The 18,191-nt window shown below is 37.7% G+C and overlaps 1 protein-coding gene across 1 annotated transcript in view; it reads right to left on the bottom strand.

Moving 5' to 3' along the window:
* Positions 1–18,191, bottom strand: part of LOC126458188 (ryanodine receptor) — a 740,760-nt gene that overhangs the window by 413,321 nt on the left and 309,248 nt on the right. The window contains exons 26-27 of the mRNA XM_050095064.1: positions 11,195–11,315; positions 5,763–5,862 (exon numbers count right to left, since the gene is read on the bottom strand). Of these exons, the coding sequence (XP_049951021.1) occupies positions 5,763–5,862; positions 11,195–11,315 (221 nt within the window). The remainder of the gene's footprint in view (positions 1–5,762; positions 5,863–11,194; positions 11,316–18,191) is intronic.

Here is an 18,191-nt window from a genome sequence, read left to right as displayed (position 1 = left end):
ATCATCGTCATCATCTTCCTTTCAAGAATTAGGCTGTTGTGTATTCCAAACTCACAAAAAACCATTCCCCTCTGTTTTGAGGTCTTCAAATATCTCTTTTCCCATTTGGTTTGTAGTTCAGGATCTTCTGAGGAATTCTGTGACCTAGCGTTCTCATGGGGTGTTGTCTCCAATCACCTTATTTTTGAATTTTTTTCATTCACGCTGAAAATATTTAATTCTGTTCTAATATCTTCATTTCTACTCATATCTATTCTTGTGGAGCACTTCGTCTTTCTAAGGAACCTCATCTCTGCTGTTTCAGTTTTATTTTCTTGTTCTTTTGCGGTAACACAGCTTTCATTTCCTTAGGATAACACAGGAATTGCCAATACTTTACAGAATTTTATGATGGTTTCTTTTTGTACTTTATGACCTGATGTTCTGCTAATGGTGCCACAGACAGCTTGGAAGTTGTGTATTTTTTGATATCAGATCCAAAATCACAGCCTAAATAAGAGATTTAACTCACTTGTTCTAAAACAGAATTATCGAAAACAATTTTTGATCTGACTGGGTATTTTCCTCAGAATGCTATAATTTTTGTTTCGCTGCTATAAATTTTATGGTTGTTCTTCTTGCAGATTTCATTCATCTGGTATACTGACCTTGGTAGCCATCTTCATTCTTTTGAATAATAATGATGTCATCAGCAAACAAAAGTACATTCAGATATTCCTCATTCGTTATCTTAATTCCTTTGTTTACTTTACATTTCCATTTGTGAAGCTTGAAGTCAACATAAATATTAAAAAAGGTAGGTGATAGTTCACATCCTTGTTTAACACCTTGGTTAATTGTTATATCTTCTAATTGATTCCTACCTGTGTTTATTACAATGTGTGTAGTTTTGTAAAGACTTTTCACTACCTACACTACATCTACACAGATACTCTGCAAGCTACAGTATGGTGCATGGCAGAGAGTACCCTGTACAACTGCTAGTCATTTCCTTTCCTGTTCCACTCATAAATATAGTGGGGAAAAACAACTGTCTATATACCTCCACATGAGCCCTAATTTCTCAAATCTCATATTTGTGGTCCTTATGTGCAATATATGTTGGCAGCAGTAGAATTGTTTGGCAGTAAGCTGCACATGCCAGTTCTCTAAATTTTCTCCATAGAGCATTGTCTTCCCTCCAGGGATTTGAGTTCCCAAAGCATTTCTGAACACTTACGTGTTGTTTGAACCTACCGGCAACAAATCTAGCAGCCTGCCTCTGAATTGCTTCAATGTCTTCCTTCAATCCAACCTGGCACAGACCACAAACACTCAAGCAGGACTCACGAATAGGTCAGACCAGTGTCCTATAAGAGGCCTCCTTCACAGGTGAACCATTCTTTCCTAAAATTCTCCCAATAAACCAAAGTCAGCCATTTGCCTTCCATGCCACATGCTCAGTTCATTTCATATTGATTTGCAACATTATGCCCAGATATTTAAACTACCTAATTATGTCAAGCAGGACACTATTAAAACTATAAGCAAACATTACAGATTTGTTCTTCCTACGCGTCTGCTTTAACTTACATTTTTCCACATTTACAGCTAACTGCCATTTATCACACCAACTATAAATTTTGTCTAAGTCGTCTAGTATCTTCCTACAGTCAATCATCTTTGACTTTTACTGAATATCACAGCATCATCAGCAAACAACAGTAGGTTGCTGCCCACCCTGCCAAATTATTTATGTATATAAAGAACCACAGTGGCCCTACCACACTTCCCTCGGGCATTCCTGATGATACCCTGTCTCTGGGGAATGCACACTTTCGAGGACAACATACTGGGTTCTATTGCTTAAGAAGTCTTCGAGCCACCCACATATATGTGAACTTATTCCATATGCTTGCACTTTTGCTAACAGCCTGCAAGGGGACACAATGTCAAGTTCTCTATTAGGTGATAAGGATATCCACATTCAAACATGATGTCCCATATGCTATCCTGGCTCACATGGTCTCAAATTCAATAAAGGCCATAGGGATTTCTGTATTAAATTATTTTTTTTCCTGTAATGTTTTTAATTACAAACACATTTTCATTGCATGAACAATCTCATCTAAATCAATTTTGTTCTTCAGCAATAATAGCTTCTGTGATATTCTTCATACGGTTATTGATTATCTTTGAGTACAGATTGTAGCCAGTGTTTAGAAGACTGATGCCATGATGGCTTTTTAAGTCATTATGTTTCCATTTTTGACAAGAGGGATTACTTCTACTGTATACCAAGGGTCTGCGATCCTGCAATTTGTCCAATATTCATTTATTAATTGTTAAAGTAATTTATCTAGAGGTAACCCCCACATATAATTATCTCTGCATTTATTCCATCTATTCCAATAGCTCTTCTGTTCTTCGTGCCTTTCAAAGCATCTTGTAGTTCATCCATAGTAACTGGATCTACTGTTTCACTGCACATACTTTCTTCTGTGTCATCTTCGATCTTCTGTGTACACCAAAAAATCTTTATAACAATTTGTCTGTTGTTCATTGGGTATAATGTTCGGCGAGGCAGTGTCTTTTTCTTCCTTGGTGAGGGTTTTCATGATCTTGTATGAACACTGCTGTCTTCTGTGTATGTCATGCTCTAAGATGCTTATGAATGAGTCCCGTGACTCCTTGTGTGCTCTTCGCACTGTACTGATGTTTTTTTTCCTGTAGAAACTTCAAATTAGCTATTTGTTTTTCTTTAGCAGCTTCTGTAATTACTGTGTCCCAAATTCTGTGTCGTTTTTCCACATCTGTTTGCTTCCTTCTACCAAGTGCTTCTGACGCTGCTTCTGATAAGATAATTAACTCAGCTCCAATAAACCATGATTCCTTTGACATTATAACTTACATTACTATTTGCTCTTTCTTCATAGTGTACTGAAACATTAGCCTCTTCTTGAAATAAGGCAATGTTTCAAGACATTAGTTTCAGTAAGATTATAATAAGTTTCTACAAATTGCTAAGCTTTCCAACAATGTCTTTCCTTAGAGCAAATTAGAAAGAAACACACACACACACACACACACACACACACACACACACACACACACAAAGCCTCAGCTGCATTTTACTGCAATGCTGAGACAATGTAGCTGTTTTTGTGTGTGTGTGTGTGTGTGTGTGTGTGTGTGTGTGTGTTGACTAGCTGTGAGGAAGGACATAGTCTGAAAGGTTAGCAATACTTTTCATCTTATTTATGTGCCTATCAACCACACAACTCAACTCAACAGTGAATAGTTACATCTATTACTTCTATTCCACACAGGGCTTTCAAGTACCGTAAAATAATGGGTTTTGTCATATTTCTCTTCCAAGTAAGGAGGTTGACTGCAGAAAGAAGTTACCAAATGGAAAAGACAATTGTACTGACACAACAGGGACAAAATTTGGAGCGAGCCACACTTTGGCAGTGACACATGCTGTCTTTGTTCCAAGTTGACAAAAACATTGGTGTTTACTCTTTAACATTTAATTTTGTGAGTCTGTGATTTATTATGTTATGCTATCATGCCTGAAAACTGATATCTCTATGCAGCTCAAGACAGGTATACAACTTAAGTCATGGTGTACAACCGACTCTTCCTTTTTTCTGCAGCATTAAGTGTGGGACTCTAGCTTTAAAAGTTGAACATGTAGGACAGCTTCCACTTTCACAATTGAGAAAGCTGTTTTATACATTAGCTAAGTTCCACAGGGTCAACAATATCTTAAACTGAAGGGAAATTTCCTCTTGTCATCCACTGAAACACAAAAATGACAGGCCACAGTTTTTAAAGTCCCCAGCTAAAGGACCTTTTAAACAAGAATGAAGATCAGAGTTTAACATCCCATCAACAATGCAGACATTCGGTGCAAACTTGGATTATGAAAGGGTGGGGAGGGAAATCAGTCACGCCTTTTTCAAAGGAACAATCCTGGCATTTGCCTGTAGCAATTTAGCGAAAATCTTAAATCTGGATGGGTGGTTGGGTATCTGAACCATTGTCCTCCAAAATGTGAGTTCAGTGTGCTGACCACTGTGACACTTCACTTGCTAGCTTTTAAACAAGTATTTTGACAGGAGAAATGGGAAGATAGAGAACAGAGAAACAGTATAATATTTGCAAGTAATGGAGGGGAGGATCCATTTAAATGTTGAGAATATCAGAGAGACACATTCTCTGATTATATAGTTCTTTCCTCTCTGGCACCCAGAAGGTAGTTATTTGTCTCTTATGGGGAGATTTGTCCTGAAACCTTTTGTCACTCAGAACACCACTGAAAGATGTTCTAAATGTCATCTTCTGGTATGCTCAATTCAAGCAGATCTTTAGCCACTTTGGTTAACCGCACTGTTTCAATGTTGCTGTATTCAAGTAAGTAAGGGACTGTTCCTTTAGTCCAGTAGGATTTATCTTTGCTATGTATGAATGAAAGATCGCTTTCAGCAGAAACTGTCATTTGTGATAAGACTTGGGTTATACAAAATTAAAGAGAGCCAATGTGGAGAATATGCTGATGCTGTGAAGAAGTGCTTGTTACCATCACAACACAGCTGCCTGATTGACAAGAGATGCAAATGGCGTTTTTGGAGTGCAAAGGAAGTTTCTGATCAATTTACTTTATGGATGCAGCAATGTTAATGCCGTCAGCTACTGTCACCAACTTTGAGCTGGCTGGTCGTAAAAATGCACCACCACCTTCAGAAATTTTCAGTCATTCCAGAATCTGCCCCACAACACATATTGTGGCAGCTTATTCATCTGTGATATGTCATCATAGAATTTTTAAAAATTAGCATTAAAAACTTTTCTCTCCAGTGGAAAAATCTGCTTATATAAAATGGATCATTAAATCTGAAAAAAGTAGATCTGTATAAATTAAAGAACAATAATGTTTTTTCTATGAAAATTTCATTTTTATTTGATCCACTATTCAGATATCAGTCTGCTCTGACACCCACAGACCATGAAGGCAGCAAAGCAAAATGTGATTAGGTCTACACCAGAAACTGGCCAATACCAGAGTGTCTGATGTAGGAATTAATCATTCACGACAGCCTCTTTTGCTAACTGGAGATCTTAGTAAAACTGATCGATCAGATCTCTCTTGAAACAAACGCAAACATAACAATCATTTGATATGTAGTTATCACCACCAAATATGGCACAAGCACAGGAACCAACACATGGGATTACTGTATTTCCCTTTAGCACACAACAACTGATAAACTCCTCCCATCAAGCTACAAAATCTCAGACTTTTCAACTGAATGTTTTGTAGAAAAAGAGTAACAACCATGTCTACTGTAAGTATAAGAAATTATAAGCTGTAGTATGTGGCACACACTGAATCAAATGTTCTACACATGAAGTGATGTGACGGCTAAAAATAAAGCACATTAATTAACTACTGAAGCTCAGAAATGCCTCTAGATTGCTCTTCAAAATCTGATACTGCTCAAAATATGTTATTCACAAGTAAATACTATCAGAACAAACCATATATAAAATATAATGGCAGCGTACACACAGCTATGCCACTCTGAGTTAGTCCAGTATCAATCTTGTGTTACATATATAAATACAGCAATTTCTACTTTCACAAGTGTCTCAGAATAAAAATGACACAGTGAATTCTTGAAAATATTTCACATGCCTTCACTAAGAATAGTGTTTGTAAAAGCTGTTCTACTTTTCAGATGAATGCATAAAGGCAGTTCATAATCCTCCTGACTTACTGATAGTTCGATCTACAAGATCGAGGAAGACTCCGACCACGTCTCCCACTTGCCACTGTTTGCCGAACGTCTCGGCTTGCCCGCAATTATACTTCACTTCCTTTAAATCAAACAAAATGTAAGTAAGCTCTGGATACCACTTAACACAGTACTGTGAACCTCAATCAAACAGGGTGCCTCAGAAATACTTTTACAAACTTTGGAGCCAGATTCTGCACACCAAAACAAGGAAAAAAGTCTATACATAAACACGTCTGGCAATTTTCATTTTTAAGCTATTAAGGAAATAACATTCTGGAAATTTTGCAACTGAAAATGTAATAAAAAATACTTAATTTGTTCTCCATTTGCTTCCACCCTCTTATGCACTCCCACAACGTTTGTCACCAAGTTCTTGTGGAACAATGCAGATTTAAGACTAATGCGTGGGGTGTAATTGTAGGTGACTGTTTAGTAAGTCCATATGTTTTCCCAGCAAGTCTGACAGGTGATGTCTACAAAGACTTTACTCAGACCACTCTTCCAAACTTGCTACAGAATGTAGCGTTGCAGATAAAAAGAAGTATGTGGTTAGGAAATTTATCACTTTCTTTTAAACACACTGGAGGATATCTATCATGAAAGCTGGATAGTGTGGAAGGAACCAGTTCCATGCACTAGACATCCCACATACCTCAATCGTTTGGATCGGAATCTGTGGGGCCACCTATAAAATTGAACAGATTCTTTGCCTACATATCATGAAAGACAGTGAAACCATTCAACACTATCTGAGAGTGTTTGAAATGATACCACAGCAATGATTCAAAGAGTGAGTGCATTTGTAGCAACAAACTGAAGATATTTTGAACAACTGTTATAAGTTTCTGACTTCAGTACATTGTAAAATGTTCTTTCATCACTAAGTAAAAAATAAATAATTGTTGGGATATATGTTTCAGTGCACTTTCTTGTTCATTTTGGTGTGAGGAATCCACCTCCCAACTTTTTAAAAATATTTCTGATAAACTCTGTACATGCGTTGCCATATTTGTTGACAACTGTCCGAAAATGCTGCACAACAGAACACAAGCAAAAGACACAGTGATAATGAAATGATGTATTTACAGAATAAGTCAGTGTATAAATGTATTTATTATCATATGTCCAAGCCATATGTAGTACTGAATGAAAGTAAAAATTAACAATGTTAACAATATTTGAGTCAGAAGACGAATACTTGGTTAATGCAACCAGTATACAATTATTGATGATTTTATTATGCAAAACAGTTTTGGTTGTGCTACTCATCTTCTGAGGCTTCAACAGTTTCTTTTAAGCTTGTAGCAACTTAGAAACACACAGCTACAAATGATACAGACTCAAATTTTTATTAATGACATTTGTGCATTCATCCCCAGACAGAACATCCAAGACAATCTGAAGAATTTTCTTGGAGTGTACGCTTTGAAGCAAACTAAAAGTTCCATTCTTGAATGAAAGGCACAACCTGTGCATGCATGCCTAAGAGAACAGTCTCCTGAGGTCACAGCTGATATATATCAAACTCAGCATCCAGCAGCAAGCACCATAGTAAAGAGTCAAATGAATGAAGTCTTATACAGTACCATCTTTACTTGGTGCATCCTGTAAGAGTTACTTACAAGGAAATGGAACTCATCAAAATGAAGATGAACAATTATGACGCCATTTTCAGAAATGAAGGACGCTCTACTGTATGTGAGGTAGAAAATAAACACAGTAGACATATGACCCTGCAAATTGCACTGACTTGCATGGCATAGGATACTGTTCTGCAGCAATACAATCAAATGTTCTCTTGGCCTTTAGCAATGACCCATATAAATACTGCATGTTTATAAGCCATTGCATTACCAGCAATTAGTCCAGCTTTGGTTCTACATATTCTGCATGAATGGCGAAGCTTGGCAGCCTTAATGAAAGCAATGAATAATACACTTATCATGAAAATGAAAACTGAGAGTTGCCTGAAGGGCTCTCAGACTCCTTCGCTATACTCACACAGTAGAGCAGTTGAGTGTTGGACAGTCATGTAGAGGATCTATACTTGGGTCCTGAACTCACCCAGTTGTGTGTAGACAACTGAGGACCTACCTGGAACCCCATTTATAAAATGCCAACATTTATGGCCACAAGAGGAGTATGCTAACCACAAGCTCCTTGATAATGATGTCCAAATTAAGCTCTAGGTGGATGGATGACACAGTCATCACTTGGTGCTGCTTGAACCCCAGATGCCTTTAATGATTTGCTTTGCTCTTTCTTTTAAATGAGATGTACATTTTATTGCACGCATATGATGCTACATCAAAGAAACACATTGCTACAGCAAAAGAGGTACAAACGTTACAGTGTGCAACATCACACCTGCAATATATAATAATTATTCGACAGTTCACATGAAATTTTAAGATTCTGGATCACATGTTAACAAGTAGTACATAACGATATTACCAAAAGGATAGACTGCTAGTCTTCACACACAAGTGTTGAGTCACAGACAAGTAGAACAGACTGTTAAACATTTAAGTTTTCAGCCAAATGGCCTTCTTCAGAAACTGAGAACACACACACACATTCTCATAAATATAACTCACATACACAAAGACACTGTCCCTGGTCGAAAGCTTTAAAGTTTAACAGTCTGTCTATGACTCAACACCTCCTCTGTGGGGTGAGCAGTAATCCATCCTTTTCATAATATTGTTGTTATTCCAACTTGCCCTTTCCATTGTTTCATGTTATATATAAGTCATTTATAATATGTTTCAAGAAAATTTTTATTTTTGGGCACTGTCGAAGAAAGAACAAAAATTTTAGAATAAGCTTTACATTATGTGCAAGAAGTGATTACTCTGTTAAAGTCATTTCCAATTTTAAGGTGATTTTTCTACCTTCTAAAATACATATCTGACAAGATAATTCTTGAAGATACCTTGGGCTGGTGACAGTAGATTGCAAATTTTATTATTCAACAAATGAAATACAAACTTATTAAATACTTAAATTGTGTGTTTGTGCCATCTTGTCTTTGTCTTTCAGCCATCTCTAACCATTTGTATTCATTTCAGAAATTGAAGAGGGTGCTGCTCTTCTCTTTCGTCTAAACTATGTATAGGATTTCTCTGTCATGCATCTAAGACAATTAATTTTGTTTGAGCTGTTAAGAGAAAACATTGTCAATTTCAAGGTACAACTGCAAATAGCCTTGCATTGCCAGAAATAATTTTAATAAATCCAAAGGATTTTGCAGATTCAGTACCATCTTCTTTGAAACACATAGTTTTGTCAGAGATTTACAGAGCTAACGCACAAAATGTGGATTGTGTAACGAAAATGTATCATCCTGCTCCTCCTAGTTCTTCCACTTTGCTCTCCCTCTCCCTCTGTTCTTTCCAACTGCTATTCTGCTTCAAAAAGACCTAATACACTCTTCAGTAGTGAAGTGTATGTCACATTCAAATATATTCTACACAAAGGCCATCCGTAAGTTATGTATCATTGGTAAAAAAGAAAAGAAACATGCCTACTGTTTAAATAGAGGAAGGAGATCCTTGTTTTATATAGCTGTCCCAAAAGCTATACTATTAAAAAAAATGAAGAGAAAGAGAGGAATCTGAAACATGGATTAGAAGATAGTAAGTCATATTCCAGGAAATAACTTTCCCTTACACACTGAGGTGTAAGTTTAATTTGTAACAATATTATGACATGAAGTGGTAACAGTTAACAGCTATATGCTACAAAACTGAAATGAAGTTTCGCCAAAACAGGCTGAGAAAAAAAGACATAGAAAATCAATACTTTTCAGCAGTGTTTGCTGGTTGTAAGAACATCTGTTAGAGAGAAATATAATAAGATGCAAGGCAAGCAGAGGAGCAAGCAGTTGTTTGGTTCTGTGACATTCAGTCATTCCATACCAGTGCAAGTCATTCTCATTCAACAGTAATGCCCAAGACTTACATCATTTTTCACATGAGTGTTTCATTATATCCATTTAATGAGAATAGGTGCAAATAATAAACTTTTTGTGCACACAATAACAGAGAAGCTGTGTGTAGTACAGGCAATAAAATTTTGTCGCTACTTTCTCAGATTTTGATCTGCATTTAAATTTATTCGCAGACCACATTATAGTCTTGGGCACAACTCAATACCAAACAGGTGTTTTACTTACTGATGGTCTTATCAAACAAGTCTAGGAAACAGCCGATAATATCTCCTACTTGATACTGTCTGCCAAAGGGATCACTAGCCCCAAAGTGTAGTTTGACAGCCTATGTTCAGATCAAGCATATCAGATAACAGAAAACTAAAATTCTGATGTAAGTATTTTGTAAGCTATTCTGAAACATATTTAAATTGTTGTTTCACCACAATAATTATGAACAAAACATTTTTAAAATACTCACAGAAACACACTAGTTTGTTTCACTATGAATAACATCTTTGCACAAATTAGTGTTTTTATTTACTCTGATATGAACTGGTGAAAAGCATTATGATGTATAACAATATGAATATCTCATCATCAATTGCACAGAGCATGTGTCTTACACAAAATATATTTTGTATCTCAAATGTATGATTTATATGTCTGTGACAGAATATGACTAACAAGAATCGTATGTATTTGCCAAAGTCATAAAAATAGCAATGAATTCTTCCTGAGCATCCAACAGCAATAACATTCAGGATTGGAAAATTTTACTAAGAACTTTTTAGTTTTGTCTTCATGTGAAGTATTACATTTTTGTTAGGTTCATCTGACTAGAATCCAAAGTTTTCAACATATTGCAAACTATAAAGCAGTATTTCATGTGAATATGTAAGAAACATTTCAAACAGTTGCCGTAATTTGATATTATTGCTTGAAAGGCACTCAAGAAGATTTCATAAGTTTATTTTGCTAGTCAAATGCAGTATATAGCAACTAATTTTCAATCATTTGTCATTATACTAAATGGGTTTTTAAGAACAACATTTGAATTTTTATAGCAAAGAGAAAATTATAGTTTAATAATGCAAATGTGAAAATAGTTAACAGGCCTATCTATAAAGGATGAGTCAAGTGATACAGCCCATAAATTTACTATTATTAGGAACCAAAACATCATTCCTGTCAGTCTTTTATGTGTTTTTGCAACAATTACACTCTCTTCCAAATTAATTTAAAAACAAACTTATAAGTCTGAAACTGAAAAACAAACTTATAAGCCTGAAACTGAAAAACAAACTTACAAAAACATAGTGTATACTACTCTCTCTCTCTCTCTCTCTCTCTCTCTCTCTCTCTCTCTCTACCCCCCCCCCCCCCCCTCCCCCAACACACACACACACACACACACACACACACACACACACACACAGGGCTCCAACTTATATGCACATGATTATGGCATGCAACTTACATTGTAGCCATCAAATGCCCATGTAGTTTCATCACTTCCAAGCTGACAGCCTGGACTACAGTCAGCTCGAGCCCAGCCAACACGCATGGGACCAGCTGTCATTATCTCAAATTCAAAGTACCTAAATAAAGGAACACAAAGAATAGTACAAATAACTAGAAGAATTTAAAGACTTTAAACATGTAAGGATATGTCAGTGATGACAAAATTACATCTGTGGGTGTGACAATACGTTTGACATGAGCCATTTACTTTAATCCACAAAGAAAACGAAATTCAAAGCAGCACCAGTACTATTTGTTCATTGTGTTCAAAAGATCTCTCCATGAAGGAGATCCTTCAGGGATGCAGACCAATAAAAGGCATACACTAACAAAAGTGTAGCAGCTGTTAGAAAGTGGATCCATGCCCCATATGAACAATTGGTTTGTTAAGCATGAAAAATATCAACACACTAGTCAATGGCAGGAAGGTAAACCTACTTCTCTCCCTTTTTACAAAGAGGATATAATACTGACAGCGAATGTTGTGGAATGTAGATTATACCTTCATTTTTCCTTGAATTTCATGGAATTGTGAGCTATAGCCAACAGGTCATGGTACAAATCAAACACATTACACATCTAATGAATTCGCAATTGGAAATAAGGACTACCATCAGCTGTAGAATGGAATGATGATGATGAAAATTTGTGCCGGACCAGAACTCGAACCCGGATTTCCTGCTTATCGTGTGCGGGCGCCTTACCATTTGGCTTCCGTGCACAACTCATGGCCAGACCCAAACTTCTATATGTCGTCAACCATGCGTCTATAACCCGAACTCTTACATCCTTATGAACAGGTTAGACGTTGTACTTGAAAGTCTCTTACCCAGTATCGGCAGATAAATATGATATTGCAGTGCCTGTCTTATTCTGATTATGATGCAAAGTTCATTTGGACATGCATGCATGCATGCATCATAATCAGAATAACTGCACTCCAACATCATAAGCATACATTAAGTCAAAGCATGTTAATAAAAGAAATTTTAAAAATGAAAAAAATAGAAAACTACACATGTGCACTCAAATAAGTAACACATTACAGCAAAAGGGTCTTAACTAGTGTGAACAAGTCTGGTGGAGAATAAAACGAGTGTGCCACAAGCCAGCCTTTAGCCTTTCAGCTTAAATTTGAAAAGCTGAGGTTTATTACTCATGGTTTCCAGTTTTGCAGGAAGCCTACTGAAAACTGAACTTGCAGAACAGCATATACCTTCTAAAACCATAGTAAAAAAACTGCAACCCAAACGTAAATCATTTTTCTGTTGTATATTCTCTGACTGGATGTTGCAGTTCCTTCTGAATGAGTGCATGTTCTTCTATCTCTAATGAGCTCATCACTGACTGGATGTTGAACCCTAATTTTCCTTCTATGTTCATCATTTCATCCCCACTGACACCCAAATCACTGAAGTGGTGTCACCTTGAGAGACTTGCACTGGGCGAATGGTCTACCCGACGGGAGGCCTTAGCCACATGGCATTTCCATTTCCAACAACAAATTCAGTAAGCAAATATATGTACAGTGTGATGAGTTAGAATTCTGAGACACTTTAGCAATGCCCTGCACATAGTTTGCAAACTGACGCCAGAGTTCATTCTGAATATCCTCTTCTGGGTGACAAATTTACTCTGTGAATGGAAAGAGCTGCCCCAGACTATGATGATGTGGGCATTGTACAGTGACAATGGGTATGATAAACGAGTTTTTGTGTTTCTGAGTCAGTGGCATAGGAGATAATTCTTACAGTGAAGACATAATCACTGCGTTTCTACAGAAGATCCTGAATAAAATACTTCCAAACAGCTAAAGAATCACAAGAATTATAAAACATTTGACTTAACTAATTACTTGGTCAACTGGTAACAAACATTTTGCTTTTGAGAGAGTTCTATTTTTTTACAACTGTGTGACAATCTATATAACTTTTCACATAAGCAGTTTTAGGGTATTTACATACATGGTATATGTGCATAAAAGTTATAAATTCTATATTACAAAAAGAGGGAATGTTTTTAAGCACAACTGTGTATGAGTGATATTAATCATTACATTTAAAAAAGTTTCTCATTATATTTCCAAGGCAAATTCAAGTCAGTTCTGTGTCATATGGTCATTTCAATATGAGCTATTGTTTCAGCTCATTTCTCAAATTTCATCCAGAGAATGATTTCAGTTAATCTGGCAGTGAATCATACAGTATTTCTCCCTTGATATATGCTTTTTTCTATTATGTTAGCCTTCTGCTGACCATATGAAAGTCTTTTCTGTGTCTTGTTCTGCAATTATGAATTGGATACTGTTATTTGTAAATTTCACATCTGCATCTACACTCTGCAAACCAATATGAAGTGTATGGCAATGGGTACTTCCCACTATACCAAATATTGGGGCTTCTTCCCATTAGATTCACATATGGAATGCAAGAAGAGTGAGTGCTTAAATGTCTCTGTGCATATTTTAATTACTCTGATCTAGTTTTCAGGGTTATACATAGTGGATGAATTCCAAATTTACCATAAGATACTGAGGAATGACTGCCATTCAGAGAGAAGTTGCAAGATTTGAAAGATTTCCATGAGACACCCATAAAGAGGACTGAAGCTACTTAGACAGAGGAAGTGAGAGAGAAATACTGATAAATGATGAGACGAATGTGGAAAAAAAGAAAGAAGAAAGGGGTGAAATAACAATGGTCCATAGGTGAAAGAAGAAGGAAGAAAATAATGAAATAAAAATACACAATCAAAAATTCTAATAATAATAATAATAATAATGAAAAATGAGAGGACCCCTTGTAATCCATCTCTTCTGCTCACTCTGTCCTCATCATGTCTGGGCGGACACTATGCTCATCAATATAGTACCTTTTACCTCCTGCTCTCTCTGTTGTGCCAATTTATATTTGCCTCCACTGCAGGTGGACCTTTCTCATCCTGTGGTTTGAGTGACCTGCCCTTTTTTTTAATTGTCTTGAACCCAATCCCTCTTTCCTCCCTGTGCAAGGAATTAATAGTTCCAAAAGCTAGGATAATTTATCATACTTTTATGGGCAACTATTGATAGTACTAAAAATTTTACCTCCTGAAGGTATTCAATTCAGTTCTGTATTCACGCTGACCGCTTACAATGGGATATTTTTACAGAGAAGTTCTTACAAAATTTAATTCAACTTCTCTTACAAATATTCTTAAAATCCAAAGTCAATTTTGTTTATTTCATATAGTTCTGTTATCTTGTAAAACAGATGTTTCAGTAACCAGTCATAAATCTTAACTTTGACAATATTGTTGGGCAAGGACCAAGCACATTTTGGAAGTTTATTGGATAGTTTTAAGCAAGTTATTTTATAAGAGTTCACAGTTTTTGTCAGTCTATGTTTCAGTGTATTCAATTGTAGTTTGCCTCTAGTGTTGTGAACGTGTATATTCTCTTTGGAGTGAAACTCACTTAAATTGCTTTTGGCATAAAGTAATGTTGCATAGATGTGCAAGTTCACAGCAGTTAACATCTTAAGACCAATGAAGAGGGGTCATCAGTGATCCTAAGAATTGACTTCACTCATTATTCTGATTATTATTTCTTGAATTTTAAGAATTTCACTGATGTAACAGGAATGTCTCCATATCAGTATGCAATGGAAAATATGTGACTAAAATAGGCCAAAATTTTCATACGTGGGTCTTTCTTTTGATATCATTAAATAACATGGTGGATCAACAATAGTATTATTCTCCCACAGAACACGCTTAATATGTTGAAGACACATCTTCTGCCCTGGTACTTCCATAGTTACTGAACATACAGCTTTCATTTCATCTCCAGAAATAACTATATTCTATGTGTAATGTATTGTTTTAATATGGTAACATTCTTTCCCACTTTACAATATTGCCTTTAGTAAAATTATGTAACTGGTCTTTGACTGTCCTTTATATAGTGAGGCACCTTCTGCTTCCCCTTAGATAACATTTTATCGCCTTAATGGCAAACTGGTTGCTTATTAGTACTGAATTTCTTCTTGAAATTTTTGAGAGAAGGTAACTATCAATGGAAGTACAGATAGTACAGTTTTACTTGGCCCAGGAGTGGTGGATGCTGGGAGCAGAAACTTGAGATCAACTAGTAGTGCACTGGCTGCAGAACAAGCCTCATCTCCTTCTTTCAGGGCAGTCAGCTTACAGCTGATAACAGAAACGAACATGTAATGGGTTAACCATTAAAACATCATCCAAGTGACATGAAAGTGAGCATCACTTTAATATTTGAGTTACTGAGTTGCTAGTCAGATAAGTACAACCACTTCACTCATTTTTGTAAATAATATTAACAATAACTGGTCACACAAACCAAAATTATACTCACAATGGCTACTTGCCCCAATGATGCTCCTTATGTAGCTAAGGATGGCAATGAGTGTAAATATTCTGGAGTGAGAAAAAGTCACCCGAATTTCACCTATCAGAGAAGGGCCAAGTTAAAGTGTTGGACCCATAATGATACTTTGAAAACAGTTGTCTGTAGTGCAGACTCCTTGCAAAGTGTATCTGAGATGTCTTAAAATGTTTTCATCACAAGTGTAACCACATCTTTAATTTTTTTATTTACTTCCTTGGGCTCTGACTGTGCCTCAGTTCGTTTCAGTGTTAACATTAGTGCATCACAATCTAATAGCTCATTACTAATTGTTCTCAAAATGGGCCTCTCAACTACAGGCCAATTTCTAGAGATCTTATCTGTGATATCTATGCTACTACTTTCTGTATTCTAGTTGGAATGTACACTGTCTGAGCCATGACTAAAGTAGATCCATTAACAATCTTTTCCCTGGAGAATCAGTCAGAAAGTCAATATTCAAATATTCTCACAAAATTAAAAGGAACTATTTCTTAGCAACTAAATTTAATGGAGTGTCAAGTTTTGAGAGGATAGTACTATAGTGCCAACTGGGATACCTGTAGAGGACTACAATTACAGATGTTTTCTAGAAAATTCACACACTCCTGCAAATTATTCAAAAATTTGTATGTGAACACTACATTTGGCATAAATGGCCACTCCTCCTAACTGAAAGATATACTCCTTATCATCACCATATAAAATATATCCGCCTAAAGAAAGACTTTTATTTCTTATCTATGTAAATGATGCTGTGAAATATAAATAATGTTAACATAAATGTGTATCATCAGTTCAACTACGTTTTTCTACTTGAATATCCCTTATATTTTGATGAAGCAATTTACTGGGCCTTCTGTTCTGCAATTCCCTATTTCCTGAACTGACATACACCATCAAGGGTTCCGTCTTTAAGTGTAGGTATCAGAACTAAAGAGTGTTTCAGATAACTGCTCAACCTACTCATACTACCCAAGAAAAAATGAAAAGCTATGCTATTTTGGCTATTGTCACATTCTTTATTGCTGTAGCCACCAGAAAGATCGCGGGAGGCGCACATTGGCACGGTGCGTCACGGACGGTAGTTGTTGCAAGTAGAGTCCCGTCCACCAGAGGGCACGCGAGAATTCTGACGCGACCTCTGCCGGCATAACAACAACAACAACAACTCCGGCAGCACGGGCCGGAGCCAGTCAGTTCACATCGGGCAGGTCTAGCAGACAGTTCCCAGTCTACACTAGGTGAAGTGCGACGGAAACATGAATCGTGTTACTACACAATTGGCGACGAGTAGGGTCGTTCCTTCACGTGTTGCGTCGTTGTTCCGGTTTCGCAGCTTCTCCACGGCATGGAGGATTTGGTGCGGGTTTTGGTTGTGCAGCAGACAGAGCTCATGGCCACCATGAAACAAGTGCTTCCGGCGTTGCTCTCCACGCCGTCTGCTCCGGCGCAGTTCCCTCCTCCCTTTCCCCCATATGACGAGACGGCGGAGGATTGGGACGCATATGAACATCGCCTTCGGCAGCATTTCCAGGCATTTCATGTTGCCGATGCGGAGGTATGTCGTGCTCTCTTCTTGTCTTGGATATCTCCCTCGCTGTATCACGTTTTGCGGCAGCTAGCGCCATTACAGGAACCCTCGTCCTTGTCTTTTGACGCATTGTGTTCCTTGCTGTCTTCATATTATCGCCACCACACGCATGTTGTGGCGGCTAGGGTCGAGTTCTATCAATGCAAGAAACAGCCCCATCAGTCTTACCGGGCGTGGGCAGCTACCCTGCACGGTCTTAGTCGCAAGTGTCATTTTGTCACGGAGCAGTCGCGAGAGTCGTATGCCCACGTTATCGTACGCGACATCATTGTTCGTTCGGCCCCTGATAGGGAGGTCTGGCAACGGGCCCTGCAGTTAGAAGACCCTTCCCTTGAAGAAGTCCTGTCCATTGCTCAATCGTATGAAGTCTCTCACGCAGCAGGTCAACAGCTGGAAGCGTGGTGCGCCATCACGGAGGTTCAGGGCGGTGCGGCCGCGTCCACTGTGTCTGGGGTAGACGACGTGCGAGCAGTACATTCCGGCTGTTACGGCCACTCCCGCATGGCGCGTAAACAAAATTCTGGCTGCCGGCCCCTGTTGCCGTCCTGTGCGTCGTGCTATATACATCATGATCGGTCAGAGTGCCCCCAGCGTTGGGCCGTTTGTCGCAAATGTAATAAAAAAGGTCACATTGCTAAAGTTTGCCGCTCAGACTCAAAAGAATCGAAGGAAGCAGGTACAGCGGACATGGACGTCGACATTCAGGAAGTTTCATCAGGCCAGGCTCCTGACACATCGGCACGCAAACTCTTTATCGAGGTGTCGGTTCGGTCGCGCCGGTTACAATTGCAAGTAGATATGGGTGTGGCAGTTTCGTTGTTGAATGAAAAAACTTATTCCGACCTTGGATCGCCCCCGTTGGTGCCAGTTTACCAGTGTCTACGTGGTTATGGTAAACAGTTCATTCCTCTGTTGGGTCAATTCACTACCGACGTGACTTACAAATCAGTCACTTGGCCT

The sequence above is a fragment of the Schistocerca serialis genome, chromosome 2 (genome assembly GCF_023864345.2).
Source record: "Schistocerca serialis cubense isolate TAMUIC-IGC-003099 chromosome 2, iqSchSeri2.2, whole genome shotgun sequence".
Classification (NCBI taxonomy): Eukaryota; Metazoa; Arthropoda; class Insecta; order Orthoptera; family Acrididae; genus Schistocerca; species Schistocerca serialis.
Note: the sequence above shows the minus strand (reverse complement) of the source record. Positions and strands in the feature narration are given on the sequence as shown.